General features: G+C 39.0%; 1 protein-coding gene across 2 annotated transcripts; it reads left to right on the top strand.

The window, feature by feature from the left end:
• LOC139715869 (uncharacterized) lies at positions 1-26,887 on the top strand. 2 transcript variants are annotated; one of them, XM_071627444.1, is made up of 5 exons: positions 1-182; positions 279-363; positions 23,810-24,160; positions 24,729-24,828; positions 26,195-26,887. In XM_071627444.1, exons 3-5 carry the CDS (start codon positions 23,854-23,856, stop codon positions 26,832-26,834), a joined length of 1,047 nt encoding a protein of 348 aa, XP_071483545.1. In that variant the 5' UTR covers positions 1-182; positions 279-363; positions 23,810-23,853; the 3' UTR covers positions 26,835-26,887. The 2 variants fall into 2 exon arrangements, with proteins under 2 accessions (XP_071483545.1, XP_071483613.1); XM_071627512.1 differs by lacking the exons at positions 1-182; positions 279-363 and adding an exon at positions 20,394-20,461.

Below are 26,887 nucleotides of genomic sequence, written 5' to 3'. Positions count from 1 at the left end.
GAAATGTGTGCGTGTGTGTGTGTGTTTCTGCGTGAGGAGTTACACCGGGAGGATAGGCCAAGATTAAAGCCCCCAACTTCTCTACACGACGTTTTCCGAAATCCTGTCGATGGGATGAACCTGCGTGTTAGTGACTCTCTGCTCTTGTATCCTGGGAAACTACAGCCACCACATTTTGAAAAGTACGTTGGAGCCTTAAATCAAGGAGGACAAATTCACATGTGAAGTTTTGAGCATTTACTCATAAATGCTTTTTCTTCTTCTCTTTTTTTTCCCAGGCTGATATTTCATCGACTGCGTTAGCGACTGAATGCAGCTTAATCCACCCGGAGGAGAGCCCCGGCAGCTCGGCGGCGGAGTGAAGTAAGTACCGTATACCGAGAGCAGTATAGGTAGGGTAGGTATATAGCTAGTAATAATCGCAGCGATGCGTGATGGATGACAAGCTGTAATAACATCAGGAGCGCATGCATAAAGGGGTCGAATGGCGCAGCTGCATTCGTCGCAGTCCCCTCGTTTGTTTATTCAAACATGTCAGATGTTTGAAGCACGATGTTGATGCTACTGTTGAAGGTAGCATCTTGGATAAGGGGGCTACTCACCGGGGTGACTCATTAGTATGCTAACCAGTGCAGGGTACTGGAGAGTATACGCATATGCATGTACATGTACTTCACAGTTCATTCATTCATTCACTTGACGCGGCTTTAGACACACGTCCTTCTGTTTACAGCTAGAAACCGCGCTTTGTTATGCTGATATAATGCCCTGCATAGTTTAAGCCGGCCCGGCTAAATTGTAGTAGAGCTAATGTGGATATTGATCAGGGAATTCGGAACGTGTGATAATTTCTTTTCAACCAAGGACCACGTTGATTGATGGACAAAGCGTCTTTATCGATCCACAAAGAAGGTCGCATTGAAACCTCAGATTTGCATAGGAATTAAGCGAATGAAATTGTACGCTCCAGCTATATGAGATTATGTGAGTGCCAGTTAGGCCTATATGAGATTAGCTGTAATCTTTTTTCACGCATTACCTCTAGACAGAAACGATAATAACTGGAAACTAACGCATACATTTCCGGAGAAGATATATCACGGGCAAACAGGACGGTGTTCTAGTGAATTATATGCATTATTATTTTGATGTTGTACAACACTATAGTTTTTTTATTGTCCCCAAACATTTTAATTACTCTTATGCCATTGCTATTTCATCGCTGGGGAGCTGTGACTGTGCCCATGACTGTTCTAATAACGTAATGTCAAACGGTTAATGTCGTATCATCAGTCTTTTATAATATATTGTATTGCCAACACCAGCAGGTCTATACCGAAGCTTCATTCTAGCTTGTGTTGGAAAACAAATATCAGAAAACCCCTTGGTTGAATATCTTTGTACGCCATATATAATTTTATAGGTATAGGCCTAATCATATGATGACCATCTTCAGATTTTGTTCTATAATAATATCACTGTTTTTAGTTTAAGTTTTGACATCATTATTAGATTCTTTGTTTTACCTCAACCCAAAACAGGAATCTGTTTCATACTCAATCCCCATGAATATACCAGTGTTCTATATATCTGATATCATTTCGAATGGCTTTTGGTTATTTTTGTTTCTATAGTTGTTTATTAGTTTCAGTTGTCATTGACTCTCCCCTCTCCATATACGCTCGATATGAACTAAACTTCAATACCCCGTATTCTCGAGTGATTCACTCGAATCAAGTCAAGAATAATACCACATTCACGTGGTAATGGTGATTCAAGCATCGTTATGATAATTCATCTTATTATCAAAATGTTTTTCCTCAAGAAATCGTTTTCCTTGACAACAGATTCTAAGCTATGGATGGAAAAAAGATATAGGCCCTAGAGGTTGCAACTGTGCTTATGAGACTGAGCAGGAGCGCAGAATGAATTGGAGATCATTCATGTCTTACAAGTAGCTTCCTGCATGCATAAGCGTCTATAGACACATACACTTAGTTACAAACAATCGGTGGAAAATGTTAATACAAGTGTATATCAAAAAGAATGGCCCACATTTTTATCATTCACCAAAGATGTTAGGCGAACCTATGGTATAAAATGTGGAATTGCTTGGAGCCTTGCTTCTGATGCAATCAAAACCTCGAAAAAAAAAGTTCATTGTCGTCTCTGCCCTCCCACCTATATCTCTCAAAAGAACAAGAGAAGCGACATACTCAAATTTGTCAAAACAATGCATGCACAATTCAAATTTATGCTGTATAAGTTTCGAGTAATCTATAGGTGCTCTTCAAGTTAAAATACTTGTAGTTCATGTAGATTTTTTTGTGGGGGTTGGGTGGTTGAGGGGTCGTTTCTTTGTATGAGCCGGAATAATGTGAAAGTGCGCATAATCAACCATTTTAAAGACATCTGTCGGATATGTTTGTTACATTATCCAAAACCTCCATGGACTGAAATATTTTCTTATCACTGCTCGGAAGGATGCGCAATATCCATTTCCATTTTTTTTTTTTTAATGCTGCCCAGAAATAAACATAAGCCCAAACAGGAAGACATAATGGCAGAGAGTGTAAGTTTGAGTTTCATGCTTGCGTCTCTCTATACGCCTTCATGGGTGCATCGAATTAGGAGTCCCGGGTATATACTGCGGATTTCCTCTCTATAAAATATAACGAAGTTGCTGCCTGCCCTTAGTTTAAAACGGGATCAGAAAGCATCTAGTGGATGGCTGTGGATAAGACGTACCGCTTTCTGGGCGAAAGGCAATTGAGACACGGCACCATTTTGTACCGGTGAAAGACGTGCGTCTGAATGTCAGGCTAATGAGGATGCTTCAATTACTAGTAACGACGCGGCAGCATAATGCAAAACTATATAGGCCTATGCGAAACAGTTTCTGAATAAATTGCCTTCAGCGTGGCTGCATTATGATATTGCATACAGACAGGTTTATCCTTTGTCCGCGTCTGTACTCAGATCGAGAAAGTACACCGAATTTATAGAGTGCTCTTGCCTTTCACCAGGGGAATTAAGCGAAGGTGGCGAGTTGTGCCACATCCCCTTTAATACGCACTGCTGACGTAACCTTTTTTCCTGAAATGACGTTCTCAACGCACCTTGAATTTTATCCATAACGAATGGTTTTTCGCTTTGCCATTACATCCACTCGTTTCCAAGTTCAGCAGTTGCACGGCATACGAAACCTTCGTTTGGTAATAGTGTGCCAATCATCATACAAAGTTTCTCACTCTGAAGTGAGGTCCGCAGAGGTGCGGCGATGAAATGAGCATACATTATGCGAAATCGATCATTACATTGTACAAATATGGAAGCAGACTGTGCAAATAGCGTGATTCCCTTCCTCCCCCTCCCCCCCCCCCCCCCAAAAAAAAAAAAAAAGGATGTGGAGACTGCTGGTTGTAGTCGTGAGCAAAGACTGTCCAAAGTCTTGGTTGTGGCTGCGGTCGGAGATATAGAAACCCTTGCGGTCTGTTATTTAGGAGAAGTATACCTCGCTTAAATGGCTTATGATTGTCAGGAGTACAATCAAAATGTTGTAATTTTTTGGGGTTTTTTATTTTGTTTTTATTAGTTACTTCAAAGGAAATCGCAATATTTACAAATGGTTCTCAAAATTAACAAGATCATGAAACATAAAAATAATAAACAATAACCATAAAGTCACTTACACAGAATAGATACATACAGTGGCAGATATTTGAAATGTACAACAAATATCAATTATGTGCGAAACTCCGAGACGGAATAAACTCATCCAAAGATCACTAACATCACCAATTTTCCATTATTGCATACATATAACCAGGGAGGTGGTTACTTCCACCTCCCTGATATAACTAACCTCTTCAACATAACAGAGCCCAACCATTAAAGAAGTCCAGGACAAACAGAACTGGGTAGCGGAGCGATCCATGACACAAAACATAACCTCCCCCGTCCCCGCCACCAAAATGTTGTAGTTAATGTTTGTTCGTGGAGTACGCTGACATTCCATTCAGATGTGAAACACAATATGGATAGATATCGGTCTGTCCACCTATTCTATCGATACCAAGTGACAGGTTTTTTGATTGGTATAGAACATTAAATTAACATACCGCATAACTATCCTTATATGGTGGTAAACACGTAATAACGACCTTGATATATATATCATTAATAACACATTCAGGATTGATATCGATAATTTTCTTTTTATCTAGAATCATTAATTTTCTTTACTGTCATTTCACTTAATTTCCATTTGCTTTGTAATTTTTTTTTTCATATTCTTTATTGCCCAGCTTTTTCTATCCCGCGCTTCTATCTTTCTTTTCAAGCCGAAAGAGAGAGAGAGAGGGGGGGGGGGGGGGGGAGGGGGTGATTAAACAAGAGTTGGAGAGACGGCTCGTAGTTGTGAGAAGGCTTTAACCTGTGGCATATTATACATCGGCTGTCAATCATCGCTAATAGTTTTGACTTCCCCACAATAGGGCTAAAACCTCTCCCAGCTGAACGGATTGTGTTTGAGAATGCCACCATCGTCATAGTCAAAATTATTTCAGCTCCAATGCACAAGTCGAAAGCTGAATCGTCGCCATCCAACTGAAAACCAACAAACTGCATGTCATTTGAGGTGAATTAACGGCTTTATGTTAGCCGCAGCAGAATTTTCATATTTCCTCCGATGTCTCACCGGAAGTCTTGAATGACAAAGGGGGCGGGGGGGGGGGGGAGGGGGAGGGGGTGGTAGAGGTTGAGAGGGGTGATTTGTTACATTAACTGGGGTAATGAGACCAAGCGAACCGACCCACTTCCATGCCCGGGGTGATTTCCTGGCAAAGTGCGTCATTAGTGGGGTTAATAAACTTCGAAATGGGGAATATTATTATGGATTTTATATCGTATATGCGATGAAATTGACGACATACTTTACATGACTGTGCGTGTACGTGTCTATTTTCCCCATCCCTGCATAAGGGGATGTAAGTATAAGGGTTTGTATGAAGGAGAAGGGGAAAAAAATGAGAAATGGGAGACAAACAAGAAGAAACGGCAATGTTTTCTTGAAGAAGAAAGAGGAAAAAGCGCACGTACTGCTTCACAATGTTATGTTTTATAGATTAATGATGCGTGCGTTATTTGAGATATTTTTTATCGATTAAATATCAATGTAATCTTCATGACAAGAAGATAGAAAACTCTTATAGTCTTCGAACACATGAGTTACTACGTGGCCTAGGTCCTACGAAGTGAATTCTGTACGAAATATACCTAAAAACATAAATACAACAAAACCAAAATGTTGGTAAAACAATGTGGAGAAAAGGAGAAGAAATAAAGTTCTTTCAAGGTGTGTGCGCTTCAGTTTTGAAGAGTCCCGTGTGGCCCATCAAGGCAAATTAACTATAAGTCTTTGGAAAAAGAGGAAGAGATAGAAAAAAAAGACGATGAAGAAGAAATGAGTAGCCGTCACGCTTTGTAAGAGTTTAGTTATTTTCAACTGAGCAGTCAGAAAGTATCACAGACCTTTATCGACTATCTCATTTAATTTTATTTTACAGTCACGCTGACTGCGTCCCAAATATACTCGTTGACGATAATTAGGAATTCTATTACATTCGGCGCCGCAGAGGAGGCCGTGCTTGGGACGGTGTTTGGACTTATAACCAATTCGTCTACACTTTGATCACGGTCCAAGTCCAATCTAGAAACCTCAAACAGAAGCCGAACCAAGTACAAATAGAATATCACTCTTCAAAGAATTCAATTACGATGGACCACACGAACGGCAAATGTAGAATAACGATTCCCCTCCTGTTGGTTCCGCGAGACGCAATCTACTCTTTGGCGTACTTCATAAACTGCTTAATGGAGAAAGTGATTCTAATGACAATCAATTGCCAGAGTTTGAACACTGGACAGATTTTGTGAGGGTTTGTCGCTTGGCAATTGTAATGTAAACGTGCCAGTCCATTTCCAATGAGTATACACCCTGAGGTATAAGTCGCAGTTTTGTGAGTTCTGCTATAGGCCTTCGCATGCACCGTTTGAAAACTTTCACTCAGAAGATGTTTGTGGTGACCTCTGGAGACTTTTTCTGGTTTAATGCCCAGTAGTATATGGTCCCCATTTAGGGGTACTAGACATCAGCGAAGCAAGGCGGAATTTCGTTTTGCTCTCAATATCCTGCGCCTTTAGAGTTGAGACTTGCACTTGTACAGTCAACCCATCCAGGAAGGTAGGGAATAGAGACACCTATCACTCAATGCCTTCTTTGTCATTGTGTGTTTGTGTGTCTACAATCCTGTATAGGCCGAGGACACTTTTTTTTTCGGTGATGAAATGTGACAATTCTGTCGTTGGGAATAGTAATTCACTGTTTTAAAACACAAAAGTCATGACCATAAATTTACAGGGTGTGTTTGAAAATTTGCCGACGCAAGACAGGGCAATTTTACCGAGCTCGAAACATCGTATATTATTACTGTTTATGATTATCGTATTAAATCATGAAGAGACTCGGTGGAGTGATCAATCACACGGAATCTTTGGCACATTGTATGACCTAAAATTCTTCCGTGACCTCGTATGACCGAAAACGATAACCCACCGCTATCACCTTTCATCGGTTATCACACCCTTGGGAATTGATAAACAAGTTTGTTTGTTAATATTGTCCCCTTTGGTATTCTTTGTTTCTTTTCAACACATTTTTTTAAATTCATTTTCATTTCTTTTTATTTCATTTCCAACAATACAAAACATTTACATAGACGTAGTAACACAATATCAATACAGAGACAATGTTATATCGAAGAAAATACTGTGAATTAACAATACTGCGCATCTTTTTCTGATTATATGATTTTACTGAATCAAAATTAAAATTGCTGGAAATGGAGGAGACATGCTGAAAAGACAAGCTTGTATTTTGCAGTCTATTCGTGAACAATAACTAATTACTAAACTGAACTAATAACACCACGGAGGCAAATTGCTTGAGGAAAACAGGAGAGAAAGAAACACGCATACACACATACATATCTATACCAAAAACAAAACAAAACACGATTCGTCTATATGCACATAATCTTTGTAGACGAATTATTGGGTCATTAACATCGCTGAATAACATGCAACGGAAATGTGAAACATGTTTTCTCGTATGATGACACAGTCATACACTAGGCATTCAGTCTGATGTATACCTAATTGTCCTCTTCTCTTCTGTAATGATGTCTCCAGTCCTCATCCCCTCTGTCCTTTCTCATAACTCTTTATTCCTTCTTTCTTTTCACTTCTCTTATATACTGTTGTACTTAATTTTCATTTTTCTTCTCCTTTCTTTCACCCTTTTTTGTCATGTTTTTGCTTCCAACACATTTTTCCACCTTTCTCCTCTTCCTCTCATGCAATCTATATTCAGCAAAAATAAAAAAATAAAATAAAAAGAAAGAGAGTAAACATTTCTTCAAGTTAATATTTCTCATAGAATATTTGGCTAGATATTAATGTTTTATATATCATGTTAAAGTATTTTAATTGGTTATCAGTCTGGTTGGTCAATAGAAAGAGAAACTTTACGCATGAGTGAACACATTTTATTTTCTCCCCGAAGGCAGAAAAGTAAAAATTGCAAAAATAGATGAGTTGCCATTCATGCGTATGCGCTCTTCCATATGATAATGAGAACAAAAGACAAATTTAACACTTGTAATAAGAAACCCAAATCAATTTGCAAAGATTGACCTATGATCTGTATATCACCTTTGTAGCCCCCAAAGATAAAGAAAGGCAAAGGAAAAAAAAAGAGAAAATAAAGAATCATCTGTCAAATCCAAATTCAAATGACATTGGAGAAAAAGTAATATTAGCAAATATGGTAGAATTTTGAAATACTATTTCAAATCAATAAAATCGAGAATGATATTTGATTCTTTAATTTGTCTCACTTATTCTTAAATTTCTAAATTAAGATAATGAAAGAAAGAAATTCTGTCCATTTTACCACCTTTGCGGCTGACTACCGTCATTTGAAGTTTGAGTCGACAGAAAGTTATTTTCCCCTTTTAGTTTCCTACTTTGTTTTTGTTTGAGAATGATAAGATAGACAAGGGAAAGAAAACTTATTGTTGCTATTTCATTCATGTCTCTCATTGTGTTACATTTGTCTTTTTAAATCATTGCTATCTTGAAGGGTATTTGAAAATGAATGACAAAAATGTAAATTTCTGCAGTTTTTTTTGTGCCTTGGAGGACAAAACCGAGTTTGTTCACTCATGCATAAAATTTTCAATTAAATAACCTAGGTATATGACACAATGATTTTTATCAAATCTTTTATGAAAAATATGAACTGGAAAAAGTGTTAACTTTTTTTTTTTTTTTTGCTGAGTGTATTAAACTGTACACATTGACTACTTTTAATCGATTACTCGTGGCTATTAGGTCATAACTATAGAGACTGCATCGTCATAGCTACTATACTGATACTACTTTTAAAGTGCGCGTCGTTCTAATATCAATACCACTGTAATAAACCTACTTAAATTGCTACTTCTGTTGATACTGGTTCTGTTAGTGTTACTGGTTTATATACCATTAATCTGCTACTGCCACTTGACATGTCTACGTCGTTTTACTATATAGGCCTACACTGCCACTACCGACTGCTACTTTACTTGTATCGCTGCTGCTGCTGATACTACTACTACTACTACTACTACTGCTGCTACTAATACTACTTCTACTACTACTACTATTACTACTACTACTACTACTACTACTACTTCTACTACTACTACTACTAGTACTACTAGTACTACTAGTACTACTACTACTACTACTACTACTTATACTTATATATGAGGTTACAGTACTCACGACCACATTCCCCCAAAACCATTTTATTTGTTTTCCATTTTTTCATTAATTTGTTATTACAGAAATGTATACCATAAAATGCTTTTCAGTTGTGGCATAAAACGAGCAAAATCGTATGTCACCAATCGTAGGACTGTCAGATATGTGCATGGTACAATAGGTCTATCACATCGAAAGTGATCTTTAGCCGCGTCATTTGGCCAGGGGAAAACTCGTTTCCCATAGAAATAAAAAGTGTTTGTGAAAATAATGCTAAAGGTAAGATGAAGAGTTTCTGTTTTTTTTCCCCAAGAAGCGCTCGCACGTTTTGTTTTGTTTTGTTTTGTTTGTTTGTGTTTTTTGACAAGGAAAAAGGATGCATCATTCATACTTTTTTTGTACGTTTGATGTCAATGTGTGTATATGTGAGGTATCATGTATGTGTGTATGTATGTTTATACATGTATAATGTTTATATTGATCAAGTATCCTAGCAACTTATGTAATAATGAAAGTGAATATGTTAGGAATCATGACAGTGGCACTTTCACTTTGCCTAAAAAAGATGGCAATAACGTGGGCGTTGCTAGCCGATAATAGCCGTAATTTCAGCGTCTCCTCTTTCTTCCTTTGAAATTCTCAAGTACCCTGATGAAGTCATCCTGGTATACAAAACGTGGTATGCCACGTCATACTCTAGAAAACAAAGAGTTCAACGCTTCATTCAGTACGATCCTAAATATTTGAAATAAGATTTAAAAAAAAAATCAGTTTCACAAGACTTAGAATAGGTGTCTGGTCAGTCGAAATTTCCAAGTCGAACGTGGAATTGTTTTCTGCTCTTTTTCCGTATGCCGGAAGTCTCATACATAGTTATTATCATGGCCTTATAAAGTCACATGAATGTCGGGCAAGTTCATTTGACAAGTCTTCCTGGGCATAAGTTGCCATTTCATATCATTTCTCCCACCAATCTTTTTTTTTTTGGTATACTTGAATACCTTTATGAGCAGAAAAGTGCAAGAGTATCTCAAGCAACAGTCTATGAGTCTCAGAGGAGGACGGTCGACTTTGGAAAAGGGAGTATTAGGGGATGCATTCTTAGGAAAGTATATCATTACATGCAGGAAGGCTCCTTTGGAAGCTATGTGCTATTGTCAGAAGTCTTATTGTTGTTGGCCCAAGGGATAGACAAATCGCACTGACATCTTTCCGCACTGAAATGGGCGGGACTCTCCGACAGAATGCCCACCCTTTCCCTTATGCCCCCATATGCACCCCTCGCGGGCTCCCATCATGCATTGCGGCATACGAACTCTACAAGTGATCCGTTCCATCCTCGTTTCGGATCCCTTTATCCTCGGATAAGCGCTCTCACATACATCCTTGTCAACTTCTGTTAGCTTGAATGTCGATGGATCCCTTTGGAGAGTGCATTTTTTTTTTCAGGGGTTCGCTCTCGAAGTGAAAGGGAAGTCGGACATACTGAGATATAGGGAGGAGTCAGAATGCTATGGAAACCAGCATGAGAAAGAGGTGGAGGAAAGTGAGCAGAAAAAGAGAGGAAATAGAGGGAGAAGGAGGAGACGATGTGATTAACAAGAGAAGACAGCATGTAGCATCGAGATGAATCGTTGAGAAAGAAGATGAAAGGACGACAAGGAGAAAATAACGAGGAAATGATTGAGATGGAAAAGGAGAATGAAGATTAACAGCGCAAGAAAACGAGACGAAAGGAATAAGTAGAAATACGAATAGGAGGGTAGCGGGAGGGGATGAAGAAGAATTACACAATACTGTAGTTGGTTGGTGCGTGAGCGTGTGTGTCTTATGGCTAAAGCCAATGCTTTGAGATGATGTATATTATGACAAGATATGAATATATTGTGGAATTTGATTGATTAAAAGATATTTGAGTGAAGTGCAGAGATTGAGATGAGAGCAGGCATCTTAGTACTGCATGGGGGGGGGGGGGTAGGTAAGAGGACATGTAGGGAGGTTATCTTTTTCGTTGTTGTTTGGCAGCTACGTGTATTAAGTCTGTGTTTGAATGTAAGTTGTATGTATTTCGGGTCACGCACCGATTGTTGTTTTTTAAATCAAAATATTGCTGATTGTATATTGTGTTTAAACATTCAAGGTGAATTTTTTGTTATGTAAAATTACAAAAATCAAATAAAGATTACTGAACAATTAAAAAAAAATAATTGTGAAAAGAATACAGATAAAGAATGGGAGGGAGAGGGAGTGCATGGTTGCAGTGCAATGTCTAGAGTTCTATCCTGTATGTGATTGAAATTCATTCCATTCAATAACGAACGAAGAGTCGAGCTGAGCAATTAAGAGGCAAAAGTGCTCTTTCTCTCGAAAAGGAGGGCCTGAGAACACACAAACATAACCAAACTCCACAAAACATGAGGTGCCAACTTTTGGACACACGTGTGTGAGAGAGTCATAACTCACATGCACGCAAAATCCCGCTTCATTCGTTCGTCGCAAAGAGCAGAGTGCATAACCCAGTGAAGTGGTCCACCTCACATCAGTTCCATGACATTTGCTCCTGCGACAATATTGCTCCCATGAAATACCTGCACGTAAAGCCAAACATAAATTCTACCCACAAACATAACCCTAACCTTAATCATAATCCTCTCATCAAACTAAACCTAAAACCCTATTTCAACCCTAACCCTAACCGTAAGTCAGTCCTGGGGGAAAATAAGACCAGAGCAATTGTCGCAGAAGCAAATGTCGTGTTACCCCGCCTCACACAAGTGGACCCCATGGAAGACCAGCTAGTCCAGCTGAATACAGAAGAATGGGCTATCTTTCCATCTTCTCATATGGAAAATGAACAGATTGATCGACAACCTTTTCATACCCGTACACGATATTGGGGAAGGGGGGTGGGGGTGACGGGAGTGGACAACATTATAGAGAAGAGACACAACTCAACATTGTACTTTTTTCTCTCTCTCTCTTTTTACGTAGACCATCTTACACTATGGAAACAATTGATATCAAAATTAAACCTAATATGGAGTGTCGTATGACCTTCAGCTCAATCTAGGTCCCTATCTGTAAAGTGAGCCTCCGCCTAGGTATTAATTTAAATAAATAGCGAACTGATAAATCATATTACTGCTCAATCAGACAGACTTAAGTACGCACTGTGTGAGCACTTTTGCGCCAATATCCGTTCAAAAGTCTTGCTTCGCCCAATAATGACCCCTCTTTCCTTAACCCTCAAAATGTTAATCAAAATCATTTGCTGGACAGGGTTTGGGCCTTTTTGCCTTTAGATGGCGCGCAATCACTTTACTTTTCTAAACTTCCTCTCGAGATAAAATGAAGTGATTACTTCCCTAGGTTGTAAATTATTAAACAATTAACTGTCTGAATATTTTAAGGTGATGTCTCAAGTTGTATCTCGACTTGTGTATGACAAGTGCTATAGCATTGGTATAAAATTGATTATTACAATGTCCCCTCGTTAGACTATTATAGGCTAAACTGGTACACCCTTGCTTGAAGTTGAAGATACGTGCGTAATTTTCATGGGACGCCAACTGCACAAAGAAAAAAAAATGTGTGATTGACATTGCATTTGGGAGAAGGAATCAACGCTGGACTGCATAGTGTGACTTCGATACCATTCAAATGCACGTTTATGTTCTCATTATGTTTCTGGTGCTCTATTTATTCTCTCCATTACAGATATTACTCCCCCTTCACTCCATCTCTCTTTGGGGGAGGGTGGAGAGAGGGAGAAATTACAATGGAACATTGTCCGCTCCCAGCTAGCCGATATGGAATGCCATGCCTTAAATATCATATTCGTCATCGATGAAAGAGCGGTCGATGTACGTTACACGATCCGCTTCACCTCGTAGCACAACAGCCTCCGGACGAAATCTGTCACATAGGCAAACAAAGGACACACCCGATCCTATACCAATACTCGTTGTCATGGTTACAGCATAAGTGGCATGAGCGCGGTTCGTTGGAATAGCTAGTGGAGTTGGCGTATCGTCTGTTGTGCGAGTAACTAGTAATTGCGGAAGGCGGAAAAGCTGATGCGAGAAAAAGGAATTCATTCAGTGGCTCGAAGGTGACAGAATAAATAACAATACGCTACCCATTATCAGTCCTTGGCATGGCTGTTCGTATTATGGGGGAGAGTTGAAGGGGGGTCACGAAATGGAGGTCGACACAGCAGATCGTAGACCACGTTGAGTGGACTGTATCCTGGCAGCCACGCCCAAGTGCGGGCTATAACCATAAATTATCATATGATATACAAGGAAAACGAACATTTTGCAGAAGTTCGATTTTCTTTCAAGTAATGTATGAAAGAAAGGATTAGGATGAAATTACATGCGTATGTGTTCGTGTGTGTGTGTGTTTGTGTGTTACTGAACATTTTAAACCCAACTAGCCCCACATACTCAAAGCCATGTTTGCATTTTGCATGAAACGTAGGTCGCAACTTATGTTCTCTTCCACATCCGAAGTCGAATTTTCGTTCTTCGATTATTCGCAACAAATTTCTGTAGCAATCCTTTCTTTTCTTTCTAACCCCCCCCCCCCCCCCGGAAAACAACATGAAATTTGATAACCGAAATTACTCGAAAAGTGGGCCTTTAACGCGAAAAAGGTTTGGTCATTCATTGCTATCATCGTCATAGACAGAGAACGCGGAAATGCCTCTATTTATACACGGTGCCGAGAGTAAATGCGTGAATCACACCGAATAGCCTCTTTTCCCCAACTCTTTCGATTCACAGAGCGTATGGAAATGATCTGAGGACTAAAATGAAAGAAAAAGTAAAGAAACGTGGGAAAAACCCTACTTAATAGTAAACACACACAAAAAAAGAAGAAGAATCAATTAATTGCGCAATACTGACATGTGCAGGATTGAAAAAAAAACCCTCAAAGAATATCTCATTCTCTGATTTGCGGGAACTGATCCGACATACTCCAAGTGTTTAGGCGTGTGATATATAACCGGGGGAAAATTGTTCTGGGATTGGTGAACTTAGATTTGATGGGTGATTTATGTTTGAAAGTATACAAGATGCTAGCGGTAGTTCTTCGACATGACCAGGGGCATGATAACGCATATTGTTATTCTTGGCGCTAGATGTGAATTCATCTGTGACAATTAAGAGTTAGTTTGACTCACCCTTTTTTGGATAACCTCTCAAAACTTGAATTATGTGGGGTTTTCTTGTCAAAGTACGTGATGACAATATAATCATAAGAGTGTAGAAAACGAATCAAGTTATTCTCCAGCTGTCCGGATTATCCAAAGGTTATTCAGCACCTCCCAGCTTTCCTTTTGTTGCAGTCTAATACATGCTAAAGGCACTGGACATAAAAATGCATGCACTGTGGTTATTATTGTGACGCAACAATTCCCTATGTTTGCGGTCTTTAATCTTGTAATCTCATCATCATTACAGTCTTTTGTTTTGTATATGTCTTGTTTTCATGAGAAATCTTGTTTTCATGAGAAATTTCGTGGAAATGAGTGTGATATAATGAAATAGATGAGTCATAATGAATTGGGAAAAAAAGCTCAGTAACGTGACAGTTGCAGAAAGTTATTCATTTATTATATATGTATCAAATATTAAGAGAGTATAATATATTATGCGAGGAGGCTATGCACGGTGACTATGACTTCGCCTCACAACCCCAGTTGATATGTAAATTATGATCAATATTTGATCAATCATTTTCTGATCAGTGATTCTGCAACTCACTCTCTACTGTAAAGACCCTTTTTTTGTAAACAGTGATGAGTGATAATTGTTATGATAAAACTTCATAGAAGGAAGGAAGGATGATTTCTTTTTTTATTTTTACTCTTAACCATTTCAGGAAAAAAAAAGATTATTAGCAAATGTTTGCTTGTAAGTCAGCGGGAAAAAGACATCGTCATCATCGCATACGTGTAGCATGTAATGTGACTATTCCATGGACGATTACTATAGATTCCATATCCTTAGAAGTGTTCTTCTTTTTATCAGGTTTACATGTTGCTCTCACTGTCGTAGCCGCCGCAAGTGCGATTACATATCGTGTTCAGGTTGACATTGATATAGCGATTTAAAAAAAAAAAACTACAAAGAACTCGTCGAGAGAATTGGTTATTTTACTTCGATGTATCGCTTAAAATAATATAGAATGCTAAAATTTTAGCAAATCGAACATGAATTTAGAAAGGTATCGAATCGTGAAGCTTCTCTTGTTTTCACAAAATTCATGCGAATTGTAAGAGGCGTGATGTCTCCCGTTGGTGTTTTTGACAAAATTAGTATTAAAATCGTGTTCTGTCAATACTTTAGCAGCTTCATCCTCTTTCTCAATAATAGTCATCCTTGCTTTTAGGTTAATCCATTAGGGACCGACTAATGCTTAATTGTTTTTAGTTGGTTTCATCATGTTTCACACTTTTGTTTTCGTAACGAATCTAATGCTTTGATTCCATCATTTACTCTCAGATAGCCTTGTGTTGTCGATTCGTCTGATATCATTTCATTTAGTTTTATGTTTTGTGTGGTAATATGATGCTTTAGATGGTTTTTTTTCCAGTGATATGTATTGTATTTGGTTTTCTTGTGAAATGTGAGAAAAACTTCGTTTATTGCAAGGCAGACACAGGGTTAAATTGCACTTTAATTCACTGTATTCTGCATCAAAGCCATCTTGGACACGGGAGTGTGGAATTTCTCTTTGAAGGGGATTCCAGACCAGTCATAAAAAAAAAGAGTTTGTCTGAAAAGACAGAGTAAATCTCTACAAGCTAAACTTTGACAATTTGAAACGAAAAATTGGACAAAAATTAGGGAAGTTGTGAAATTGTGAAGTTTCACTAAATTTTGCAGAGCAGTTCTTGAACAACGAGAATGTGCAAATGAATTAGCTAATGATGTCATGACCTCACAATTTTCAATTGATCGTGTAGAAAAGATTGACAAAAATATCATTTTTTTTTGCTATAATAAATGTGAAAAATGATATCACCGAATAACTTCGGTATTATAATCACTCAGATATTATATCCAAATTTTAGACTGGAGCATATATAATGTATGTCAGCAAAGTGGAAATTTCAAGTTTTTGTGTGCAAAGTATAGGCCTATATTTTTCTCTCTTTTCTTTTTCCGTGTAAAACAACAGCAATAGGCCTATATGGCAAGTTGTGAGGGGATGACACCAGTAGGGGATGACATCAGTTTTCTTATTTGCATATTCATACTGACTGTTCGAGAAGTGTTTGGTAAGAATAAACGAAACTTCTAATTATATAACTTCCTTAATTCTCAACCGATTCTGATAAAATCGTCACCATTGTGCTTGCGGAAAAGATTTTTTTTCTTCTTTTTTTTTTTTAATCAGACTTTTTTTCTTTTAACATGACCGGTATTTCCCTTGAACCCGCATCCTCGTGAGCTCGTATAAACAAAAGTAAACTGAGAGCGATGCACGTGGCTGTATTGGGCACTCTCCCGCGTATATTACCCCGCCCCGACATCTCCGGTGTCGAACATTATACATACGTGTGGATGCCAACATAAGCAGGATGGCTGCCGTATATCATTTCTTATAGATAATATATTAGGGAAATATATTGTACAGAGGTGTACAGTATTGAGATATTAGTGGGCGATGGCCATATATCATGTTCCTTCCTGCGTGCAGACTCTTGAACTATATATTATAGGCCCATATTGTTGTTTTTTATGAAGAAAGCACAACTAATCTTTTTTTTTTCATGGTATTTTTTACACTTTTATTATGGACGTGTTGAAAATGAAAATGAATATGAAATGAAAAATAAATCACGAGTCTTAATATTATGCGGTTTCAGCCTGAATTAAAAGTATTGTTTACCATTTGCAGATGAAACAAAGACCCAGCTTTAGTTAGTGATATACTAGTAAACAACCAATGAAACAAAATGTTAACCAGTTAGGCCTATAATCATTGTTTAATATTGTTAAATATACAAAATGTGAACAATAGTTAGAATAAAATTGTTTCTAGAATAAACTATATAGACAGTTATGGTTTATTGAGAAAAAGAGTGATATTTCCTTAGGCTTTATTTCGAATTTTTATGCCTCCGCAACGAAGTGGCCGGAGGCATTATGTTTTCGGGTCGTCCGTCCGTCCGTCCGTCCGTCCGTCCGTCCGTCCGTCCGTACGTCCGTCCGTCCCGTTTTGTTTTTGTCGATATCTCAAGAACCGTGTGGTGGTTTTACATCAAACTTGGTATGAGGGTATATCCTTGGGGGATAATACTTTGTGTGGATTTTAGGGTCACAGGGTCAAAGGTCAAAGGTCACAGGTTATTTTGTGAAAAAAAATTTGAAATTTCATGTTTTTCTCCATATCTCGCAAATGGTTCAAGGTATCTTCATTGAACTTAGTATATATGCTTGTACCGATGGGCAGTGATTATCTAGGGAAGTTGGGGGTCATGGGTCAAAGGTCAGGGGTCAAAGGTCAAGGTCAACTCCTCAAAATATCACTACTTTCCTTATATTTATGCAATGAATGAAGGTTTGTGTTTTTTTTTAACTTGATGTATACATGTATTACCCAATATATATTCTGTGGGAAGTTTCTTGCCAAAAGGTCAAAGGTCAAAAGGTCAAAGGTCAAGTGAAAGTGCTGAATTGCACTTTGTCCTCCATATCTCAAAAGTAACTCAAGGTATCATCATGAAACTTACATATTTATGCATGTTCAACCTAACAGTGATTCTCTTTGGAACTGTGAGGTCAAAGGTCAAAGGCCAGGTTTAGATAATGCTATTTTCCCATTTGATACTGAAATTATACTTTTTCTCAATACCTTGAAAAATTACTCAATGCATAAACTTATAAAAGGGTCAAAAGTCAAGTAAAAATCATCAGTTCCCCAAATACCTGCACTCTGACATTTTAATCATTCATCCAATTGAACCTAGTTCTAGGAAAGTGAACATTCAGCACATTTGTGTCAAACCTGTCATTTTAATATTTTGCCAATTGTTTGAAACTGTCATCACACATTGTCAAGACATTGTACTATAGACCTATTAGGAGAACCATGCATTATGGCGGAGGCATATCAGTCGCCGTAGCGATATATCTAGTTTTATATGGTAGAATGTTTCGTGATACAACTGACTTACACATGTGCATCAAATGTGATTAACTGCTCCCAATGGTAAACAGTATCTTTAATTAACCATGATAAGGCCTCGTCGTCTCCTGAATGCTGTGCAGTGTACATTGTTTTAATGCCTATCCCCGTCCCTCATGTCTTTCATCGCATGTCTCTCTTTAAATAGCAGCTGCTTATTTGCATAGATGTGTTTATACGATGTGTGGTGTTACACACGCTCCTAGATCCCTCTGGACATCAATTGGGTAAAATATAACGTCATACTTCTTGGTATCAGGAAGATGGGTGGAGGTTAACTCTCTAGCTCGTCTGACGTTCGCCTAAAGCATAGCGGTGTTAGAGAAGCTCTCTCACATCTTCCTGCGATTAGTAAGTGTTCCGGTCATCAAGATGAAGGACGGTGTAGAGCGAAAATAAAATCGTTTCTCCCTATCAGTTTTTGGCGTAGACAATTATCGAGGTGATTTAAGACTATAGTGTATGACTGTTATAGTTATGATAGAAATCTGCCATAACTGTAGACGATGTGCTGGACACTAACAATAAAAATCAAGCTGCCGTGGTTCTTTGAGCAGACTTTTTTTTTTAAAAATTTGATTGCGGTAATGATGAGGATGATAGTCACAAGGGCAGTGATGATAAGATAATTCATTAATGAGACCCGTTCATTGATGATGAGGCGTGTTGTCGCTGACATGTTGATAGAGGACATGTGGACTGTGCAATGACAGGGCAGGTGGTCATGTTGAAGGTGTTGGGGTATAACTTATAATTCACTGTGTGACAAATCTTTTTCACAATCCCTTGAAGAATAAATAAACCTAGAAGTGTCTATCTCTTTCTGTTTTGAATGTGCTCGAGTATAAAGCTATAAGCCAATAAGCCTTTATTTAGGGTTCTGGTGTTGTTGATGTTGTTGTTGTTTTTTTTTTTTCTGGGACTGGGAAGATTCAGTGTCCATCTCTTTATTTTCCTGGTGTGCGGATTGTCTAAGCGAAAACTTGTTGCATTTGGTTTTTGACTGTCAAATTTTCAAAGTCATGGTACTCAGAGATACATGAATTAAAGTTTGCTTAAGGTCTCATTTTTTGAAAGAGCATAAGTCAAGTTAAGTTTTGAACATGTTTTCTTTTCTTTCTTTTTTTTACGAACATACGCCCCATACCCTTCATCACAACAAGCCTTTGTTTAAGGGTTCTCTTTTTTTTTTCCAGACGCACTGTACAGTATATTGGAGAATAGATACTCTGAAAGAAAAGCTTGCCTCCATGACGCAATAGTGAAAACCAGGGAGTTCTCTCAACTCCCCTTGAATACAAAGGACCTCAGTTGTAAACCTAAGCCACGACGCCTTGATTAGATGCCATCAGAAACCTTGCTACCTGTTCCGCAGCCTTGCATGGTGCTCAGGTGTAGCTCCTGAGGATATACTCTCTTCATGCATGCATGCAGGAGAAGGCATAGACTGCAATAACGAGTTGAATCATATGGAATAGAGAGCACTTATAAGCTTGTCCTTGATATCATGTTTCATCGATTGGAGTGTCCTCTACGTCCATGCAGGGTACATGATCATGATCTATATATAGAAATTGCTGTCGTCATTTGTTAGATACACACACGCTCATACACACATACACACATTGTCCGAGTTCGAAACGGTTTCCCCCTGTACTCATCCTCTTCCTCTCAAGGTGTATTACCAAAGACTACAGCAGCGTCAAATGTTCTTTATACATCAGCAGGAACACATTCCCAGCTGTAGGCTAAAACTGACATGCATTATGTTTTCACGAATCAGATGTGCGTTACTACGTTATCTTCCGCTGCACTTGTAGTCAGTAATGACTTAAAAAGCATTGTAATTTGGCCAAAGTTTCCCATCATGTAGTTTTGACAAAGACGTTACATCTAAAAAAGAAAAAAAGAATATAAAAATACGACGCAAACGACCTACAAAAATGTAATTGCCAATTTTTCTGAATTTCCTATTTCCATTTGGTATTTCCAAGCTTAGCCTTGGATACTGCAGCGTTCAAATACTTTACCCTGTGCTGGACAGTGTAACAGGGCTTTCTTTAGTTAGATAATAGGATCCCGACTACACTGTAAGAGACGGTCTATTCATGGTGAAGTTTCGTTTCAGATCACCTTTGAATCGTGCGCTATTCTGCCGTAATATTGTGTGCTTGGAACCCTGCCTCGAATCTTGAGCATTGGAAGTCACTGCCCCTGTTTGCATTAACGGATGTAGAGGTAGATGTGTGTTGCGATGGATTCAAAGTGATAGCGCTGGGAGCATTTTGTGCCTCATGGGATATTAACTTGATTTGGAGACACTTGCCTGTCACGATTTTGGGAACACTCAAGCACCTGACCTTTATACGTTCAAGGGATGGTATATTATGTGAGTATTCAGCTTTTAACTTTTTTGCAAGATACACTGTAGGTAGCCTACTTAGAAACCACTTTATGAAATGTTTAAGAACATACAATTTTGAGAGGACATGGAGGAATTCAAACTTTATTAAATGAAAATCGCGTTTGAAATGTTTGAAAATTTCAAAAACAGAGTAAAGCAAAGCGATTCTTATAAAAGGTGGGTCCCACTCTTTATGAGGATCGCTTTGTTTGGGATATCTCAGTCATTTCAAAACCAATTTTCATCAAATATACTTTGAATTCCTTTTAGACTTATGTGCTCTTTAATATTCCATAACGGTTTTTTTCATTTTCTAAAAGAATCGTAAGGGGGGAAAACAACGTTGTAAACCTGAAGCTCTGTCTCAACCGAAACTGTACCATCCCTTTCACCAATCGCATGGGGCACATCATTACTATTGGCGTTAAATACAAAACACATATCCATCCGAACGGTTTGAAACGTTATTGGGTTACTCAGTCTCCCGAAAATAGCATTTAAAATCCTGAAGTCCGAGTGTATGTTCTCAACATCAAGTATATATAGTTATCGATTGTTATACAATAAATATCTTGAGTTAAAGTATTCCCACTTATCAAAGTGACTCAACCTAAATTCTGTGTGTTTTTTGTCATCATTACCATCACTCCCCCCCCCCAAAAAAAAGTCCTAGCCGACGTCTTAACTATAGCCAACCAAACGAACGAACAAACCCACAGTTATTCCTGATGCGTTCTTCGATGGCACATTTTCCACGCGTCGCAAATCATCAGTCTCTTTTTGATATAGTTTGCAAACTGTTTTCAAGAAAAATTTTCTTCCAGTGTGAGAACACGGTAATTAATCACGTGATGTTTATTCAGCCTGTAATGGTACTTGATTAACCCATATGATATATCACAATGCTGAAGGAGTCCCAGATTTGCATCGTGCAATTGATTTCCTCATTGCCTTAAATGTTCGTAGATATTATATATATATATATATATATATTGATTGTTTGTTTGTTTAAAGAAGGAGGATAAATTATATCCGTCATGATTCCGACAAAAAAAGAAAAAAGAAAAAGAAAAACACCCGATGTTCGAATCTTTCGGGCTATGAAATTCCGTAATTCCGTGTCTCTCTGTTTAGTAAACATAAGAGAGATATGATTGCAGTATTATGGGAAAATTCTATCCAGCAATTTTGTTAATTATAGTCTTTTCCTTACAACTCATGGTTACTTAAGTGGGCTTCGACTGCATTATCAATGATATAAAGAAAAAGTGAAATTCGTCAGAAGATGGAATGTTGTTTTGAATCGTGCTTCCGTCTCTTTCGTGATCATCGAATGAAGGAAAAAATCAGAAATGATGTCAAATATGCGCTTTACACTTGTATGCTTCATAATTTCTTGGTTTTGATTTCCATATCAAAACCTCATCACATTCAAATACAAGCGATATAAGATGCTTTACCAAGGAGGTTCTCTCAAACCTCCTTGGTTTTACGTAGAAAAACAATAATGGCAGATAGCCAGTCATCACAGAAGTGACAATAATTGCTACTTCTGGTCTTCCATGTTAGCGGAATACTAGCCACATTACATCGCACATTTAAATGCTAGGTTGTTGATATTAGAGTCAGCAGCTGGTATTTATGCACGCATACACTATAGAATGTATGTATGAGGGTTTTGTTTTGTTTTGTTTTTCTTTCTTTCCCGGTCAAGTTTTGTGATACATTCAGTTCAGTTTGCCGATATTTTAAAGGGGGACCCCATGATAATACAAATTCGACAGAAAAAAGCCTATAACAAACAATCCAGTTGCTTTGCATGCTTTACGCCGACGTCATCACGCCATTATCATGCGTTACTCACGTCGAAAGTACAAGAAGTTGATGTCTTCCTGTATATAAAGAACTATATATTACCGTTGTCATTAGGAACGATTTATTCAATTAATAGGACATAAAAACTGTATTTATGACTCTATTAACAATAGTAAGCATCAAATGAGGCAGTGAGCCAAAACTAAGCAGCCATTTGATTGTGCAGGATGTAATGAATACATTAACGGGGAAAGGCCCTATACCTCTCCTTTCTGTACATGATGGGAGTACTCTGTTTCAGAGAAGGAGCATCTTGTGGGCTTGAAATAATTATGTGCTATATGATAAACATGAAACACAGTCCCAATTATAATCACTACTTGAGGTATCTCACGTCATTTCCTGCAATTACAAGTGTCCTGCGTGTATTCCAAGAATAAATGCTCTCGATTCTGCAATGTGAAACTAGGAGGAGGAAGAGAGGTTTTGCGGTAACATCAGCGTGTATGTAGCACTGATTACTAGAGAGAGTTCAGTGGTATGATAACTGCTGGAGTGTGTGGACGGACTGTCGAGAGAAGACCACAGAAAGAGGAGTGTGAAGGAGGTAAGCGAGGGAGGGAGAGTGTATATAAGAAGGGAAATAGCGACAGGGTCGAAGGGCTGCTGTGAGCTTGGACGGTGAAGAGACGGGAAGATATAGGAGACAGGGACAGTTGTAAAGGAAGAATAGAGTGAGAATTGGGTAAAGGATTCGGAAATCAGTGGGAGGAGAAAGCTTAACCAGCAAGGAAGGAGGAGAGGGGGAAGGAGACGGTTGGGAAATAATGGAGATAGCTGAGAGAGAACTGATGGAAGGTGTGCAATGGCGAACGATGTATCACAAAACGAAGCGAGAAAACGAAGCCGGTAAGCAATGGAGATCGAATGCTGACAATGGAGCGCGGAATCAAAAAAAGAAGGAATAATCATTAGAATTTTAGCATTGAAATGGACTCTGCGGAAGAGGAAATGTGGGAGAGGAGACATATAAGAAGTCCTGAAATGGAAGAGAAGAACTGAGAAATACTATTAGTTCCTGTAAACAACTGAACACTGGTGATGTTGGTCTGAAAAGGACCTTTGGGTTGTGAGGAAAGTAGAAAATTAAAAAAAAAAGGAGGGAAGAGGTAAGTCGAAAAGAAGTTAATTTTAGGGTAAGAAAAGAAAGTCCTACAAACGTTAGCTGGTGGTCAATCCTCTTGGAGAGTCGTGAAAATGCCTGAGCAAAGCTCTGGGGAGAAGAGATCTATAATACAAAGATGTTATCTCAAACAACATATTGTGCGACTGGCATAAAGCGTTCCGGTAACAATGACCATCAGCAGCCAAAGTTGGAATTACAATGTAGTTTGATCATGGCTTCAAACTAGGTAAAATGGAAACAGGATAAGAAGGCTTCTTTCCCCTCTCATTTTCTCTCTCTCTTTCTGTTTAGACTCACTTTCTTTTTCCTCCATCTCGTACATTCTTCTGCAGCTGTTTGAATTCATCAACGATACGAGTTCTGGTCTACCAAGACAATGTTCAGTAGCTGTCGAACGTGCTGGCGGGGAACTACGGGGAACCTGTCGCTCGATTCCTGCCGATGTCGACTTGACCGCTTCCCAACCTTGCCCAAGTTTGACCTTTTTAACACCACCGTGACCGATGTTCCCACTGTGGCGCCCTCGACGATCGCAGGCGAGACGAAGTCGGTCTATTCAGTCCTGACCACCAGAGGGCGTACTGTGGAATACGAGTACCCAGCTGAGACTGCATCGCCGCCAGTCGTACCCGTAGACCCCGAGACGAACAACAAGACACGAGCGTGGATTGCCGAGAGATCAGGTATGCCGATGAAAGAGAGAATGCTGATTGTTTTCATTTTAGCTGTTCCAGCTTTTGTTAGTCAGTCTCCACTGGAAATAAAAAACCCACCAGCACATTCTTGGTATTTGTAATTTACATGTTTGATTGTTTTGTTGCTTTTTTTTTTGGTGGAGTAGTTTTTGTTCTGTATGCCCTATGTATTTCTTCATTCTTATTTATTGTTATTGATTTGTTAGTTTAGAAAATTAAACCTATTACCAACATTTCATCCGAAGAGACCTCCAAATTGAATCAACATACTTAGATATGCATAAGTTGTGGCATGTTTTGTGTATAAAGATGATGAAATACAAATGTATGTGGGAATATGGCGAAATTAATTGCTTCATTCGTTCGAGGCAATTGCAGTTGTAAATGTGTGTAGGTATGCATATTCGCGTGTATGTGTATTGTGTGTATTGGAGGTAATTGACAAGTTTTGCTCGGCGAGTGATAACGGCGTTTGGATGAGTTTATCGTGTTTATTCTCCAATAGCATCTTGTATCCATGTCATCAGCTCTATATTCGTTGATATCATTCTACCAGCTACCATCAGGATACTAGTAGCAGCAAGTGTCTCCCTTGTGTTTGCCGTCCTTCTCATCTGTATCCTGGTCTGCCTCGTCAGGAGAAAGAAGAAGAAAGCGTAAGTAGGGCGCCATCACACGGGAGCGCCACTCCATGTTCCAAGAAGCCAGTTCGTTGTCCCACTTTGCGCATAATAAATGAGCAGAAAATGTCATCTGTGATAACGGGCATGTTGGTTTGTAAATTCACTGAGATAAAGCATCGGTTATGAAATGTCCTGATTATGGAGCGTGCCATGACGTCTACCTGACAACAACAAAGTGGTCATTGAAGCTTTGTATCTGCAGAGACGTGAGATCACCTCGCTGGTATCTGGCAGAAAAGGTTTGTTAATGCATTCAATGTCAAACAAGCAGATGAATGCTTTCCCGAGTGTAAATTGACGTGCCATTCTAGTCATCTACGCAGGGTCATTCTTTGTGTGAACATGAGCTCTATATATTACGTCTAGCAAGGTATAGGCTAATCCACTATGTCGCATTGACAATGACTTATGGCTGTTTTCACTGAGCAGGAGAATGATTTTCGAAAAAAATGGCAAAGTCCAACAATTGGAGAAGTTTTTCTCCGAATGTGTTCCGACAATGGGGCCGAGAAATTTTCTTGCGCAGTTTGTGACTATTTGTGTAATTCCAACGACTTTATTACAATGATCAAGCAAAGATGATTCATTATGGGTGCTAAACTTTGGGCCCAAAAACATACAATCTCGTGATGTTTTATGCACACATTTAATAGGAGAGTTTTCAGCCACTGATAGCATCACCACGTGATTATCTCCTTACACTTCTATGAAAGCATGTGAAAGTGTAAATTACATGCTTTTTCGTGGCATTGCGATGATGCTACCTCTCTCTCTTGTCTGTCTCACTGTATTTTTTTTAAAAACTCAAAGTCAATTATAGCATGACGTAGGAAAGAGAACCCATCCTTATATCAACATATATTTCAGTTCTTATGAAATGAATACCTTGAGATCAATCTGGATACAGTCCAGTAATCCCCTCGCTGTCTATCCCATTCCTGTCCTATTTAATTCTTTCATCTTTACTCTCCTCACATCATCCTTCATCTCATTATTGTCGATTTCTGTCTGCAAACGAGGCAAACGGACTACCATGGGGCTAAACACAACGTAGAAGTAGAATGATAGATATAGGGTGGCAAATTCTGTATGGCGTGAGATTTGACTTGAAACTTCTCCGAGTCACGATACAACCTGTGCTTTGTAAACTATTGTAATTTTCAAGTTGGTTTTATACTCTCTAATATTATCATCCGATCAAACTATATGTCCTGTTGTTTTCAAGTTGTTGATGATATAAACCGTGTTTTCCAGGTAATCATGGTATGGTATTTACTTGATTGTATGAGGGAAAAAAGAAATCGTCAAATTGTTTTTATTTTGCATTGTTGTTTCGCAGAACTTATAGTTTTCCTCAGCGGCCAGAGACCGAGGGATGTGAAACGGGCGAGGGTCCCCGGGAGGTGACCACAGTGGCTCCGCAAGAAAGCAGCACCAGTAATTTTCCCCTGGTGCCTATCGACCCCATCCGCCAAGAAGCGGCCGTCTCCCAGTCCCCCAAGACCGACGCAACTCCGGATCCTGAACCCCCAGCAACTCGGCAACGATTTCCCATGCTGAAGAAAGTAACTGCGACCGTTGTGAACAACGGTCCGCCGAAGAGGGTCGCTCGCCCGGTGAGCCGGCACGATTCCACCGCTCCTCTCGTGGACCACGAGGCCGCTGCATTGCGAGACAAATGGAAAGACATGTCACACGCATCGGCTGATCACAGAAACTATCATCGGGCGTCGTCACTGGATGACGATGAACGAAACTTTAGCAATTCCACCCACAATGATAAATTGTCAACGTTAGACGAGGTGGGTGAAAGGACGAGTAAGGAGCCGACCCAGTTGGAAATTTTACCCTCGCGTCGTTTTCCCGCCAAAAGCCTCGTTGGCACCCCTTCGGACAGACGAGCGATCAAAAGACCCGATTCATCAACTCCTTTATTTCACAGCGATTCGGTGGATAGCGTAGAAGTTGGAGTGGCTTAATGTGCTTGGCTTTTCAATAGCATTTGCTTACGTCCATGTACTTGTATAAAACG

This window comes from Diadema antillarum, unplaced genomic scaffold, assembly GCF_040938485.1.
Source record: "Diadema antillarum isolate AM-2024a unplaced genomic scaffold, OU_Dant_1.0 scf00000001, whole genome shotgun sequence".
NCBI classification, from domain to species: Eukaryota; Metazoa; Echinodermata; class Echinoidea; order Diadematoida; family Diadematidae; genus Diadema; species Diadema antillarum.
This window is presented reverse-complemented; position numbering and strand designations above follow the sequence as displayed.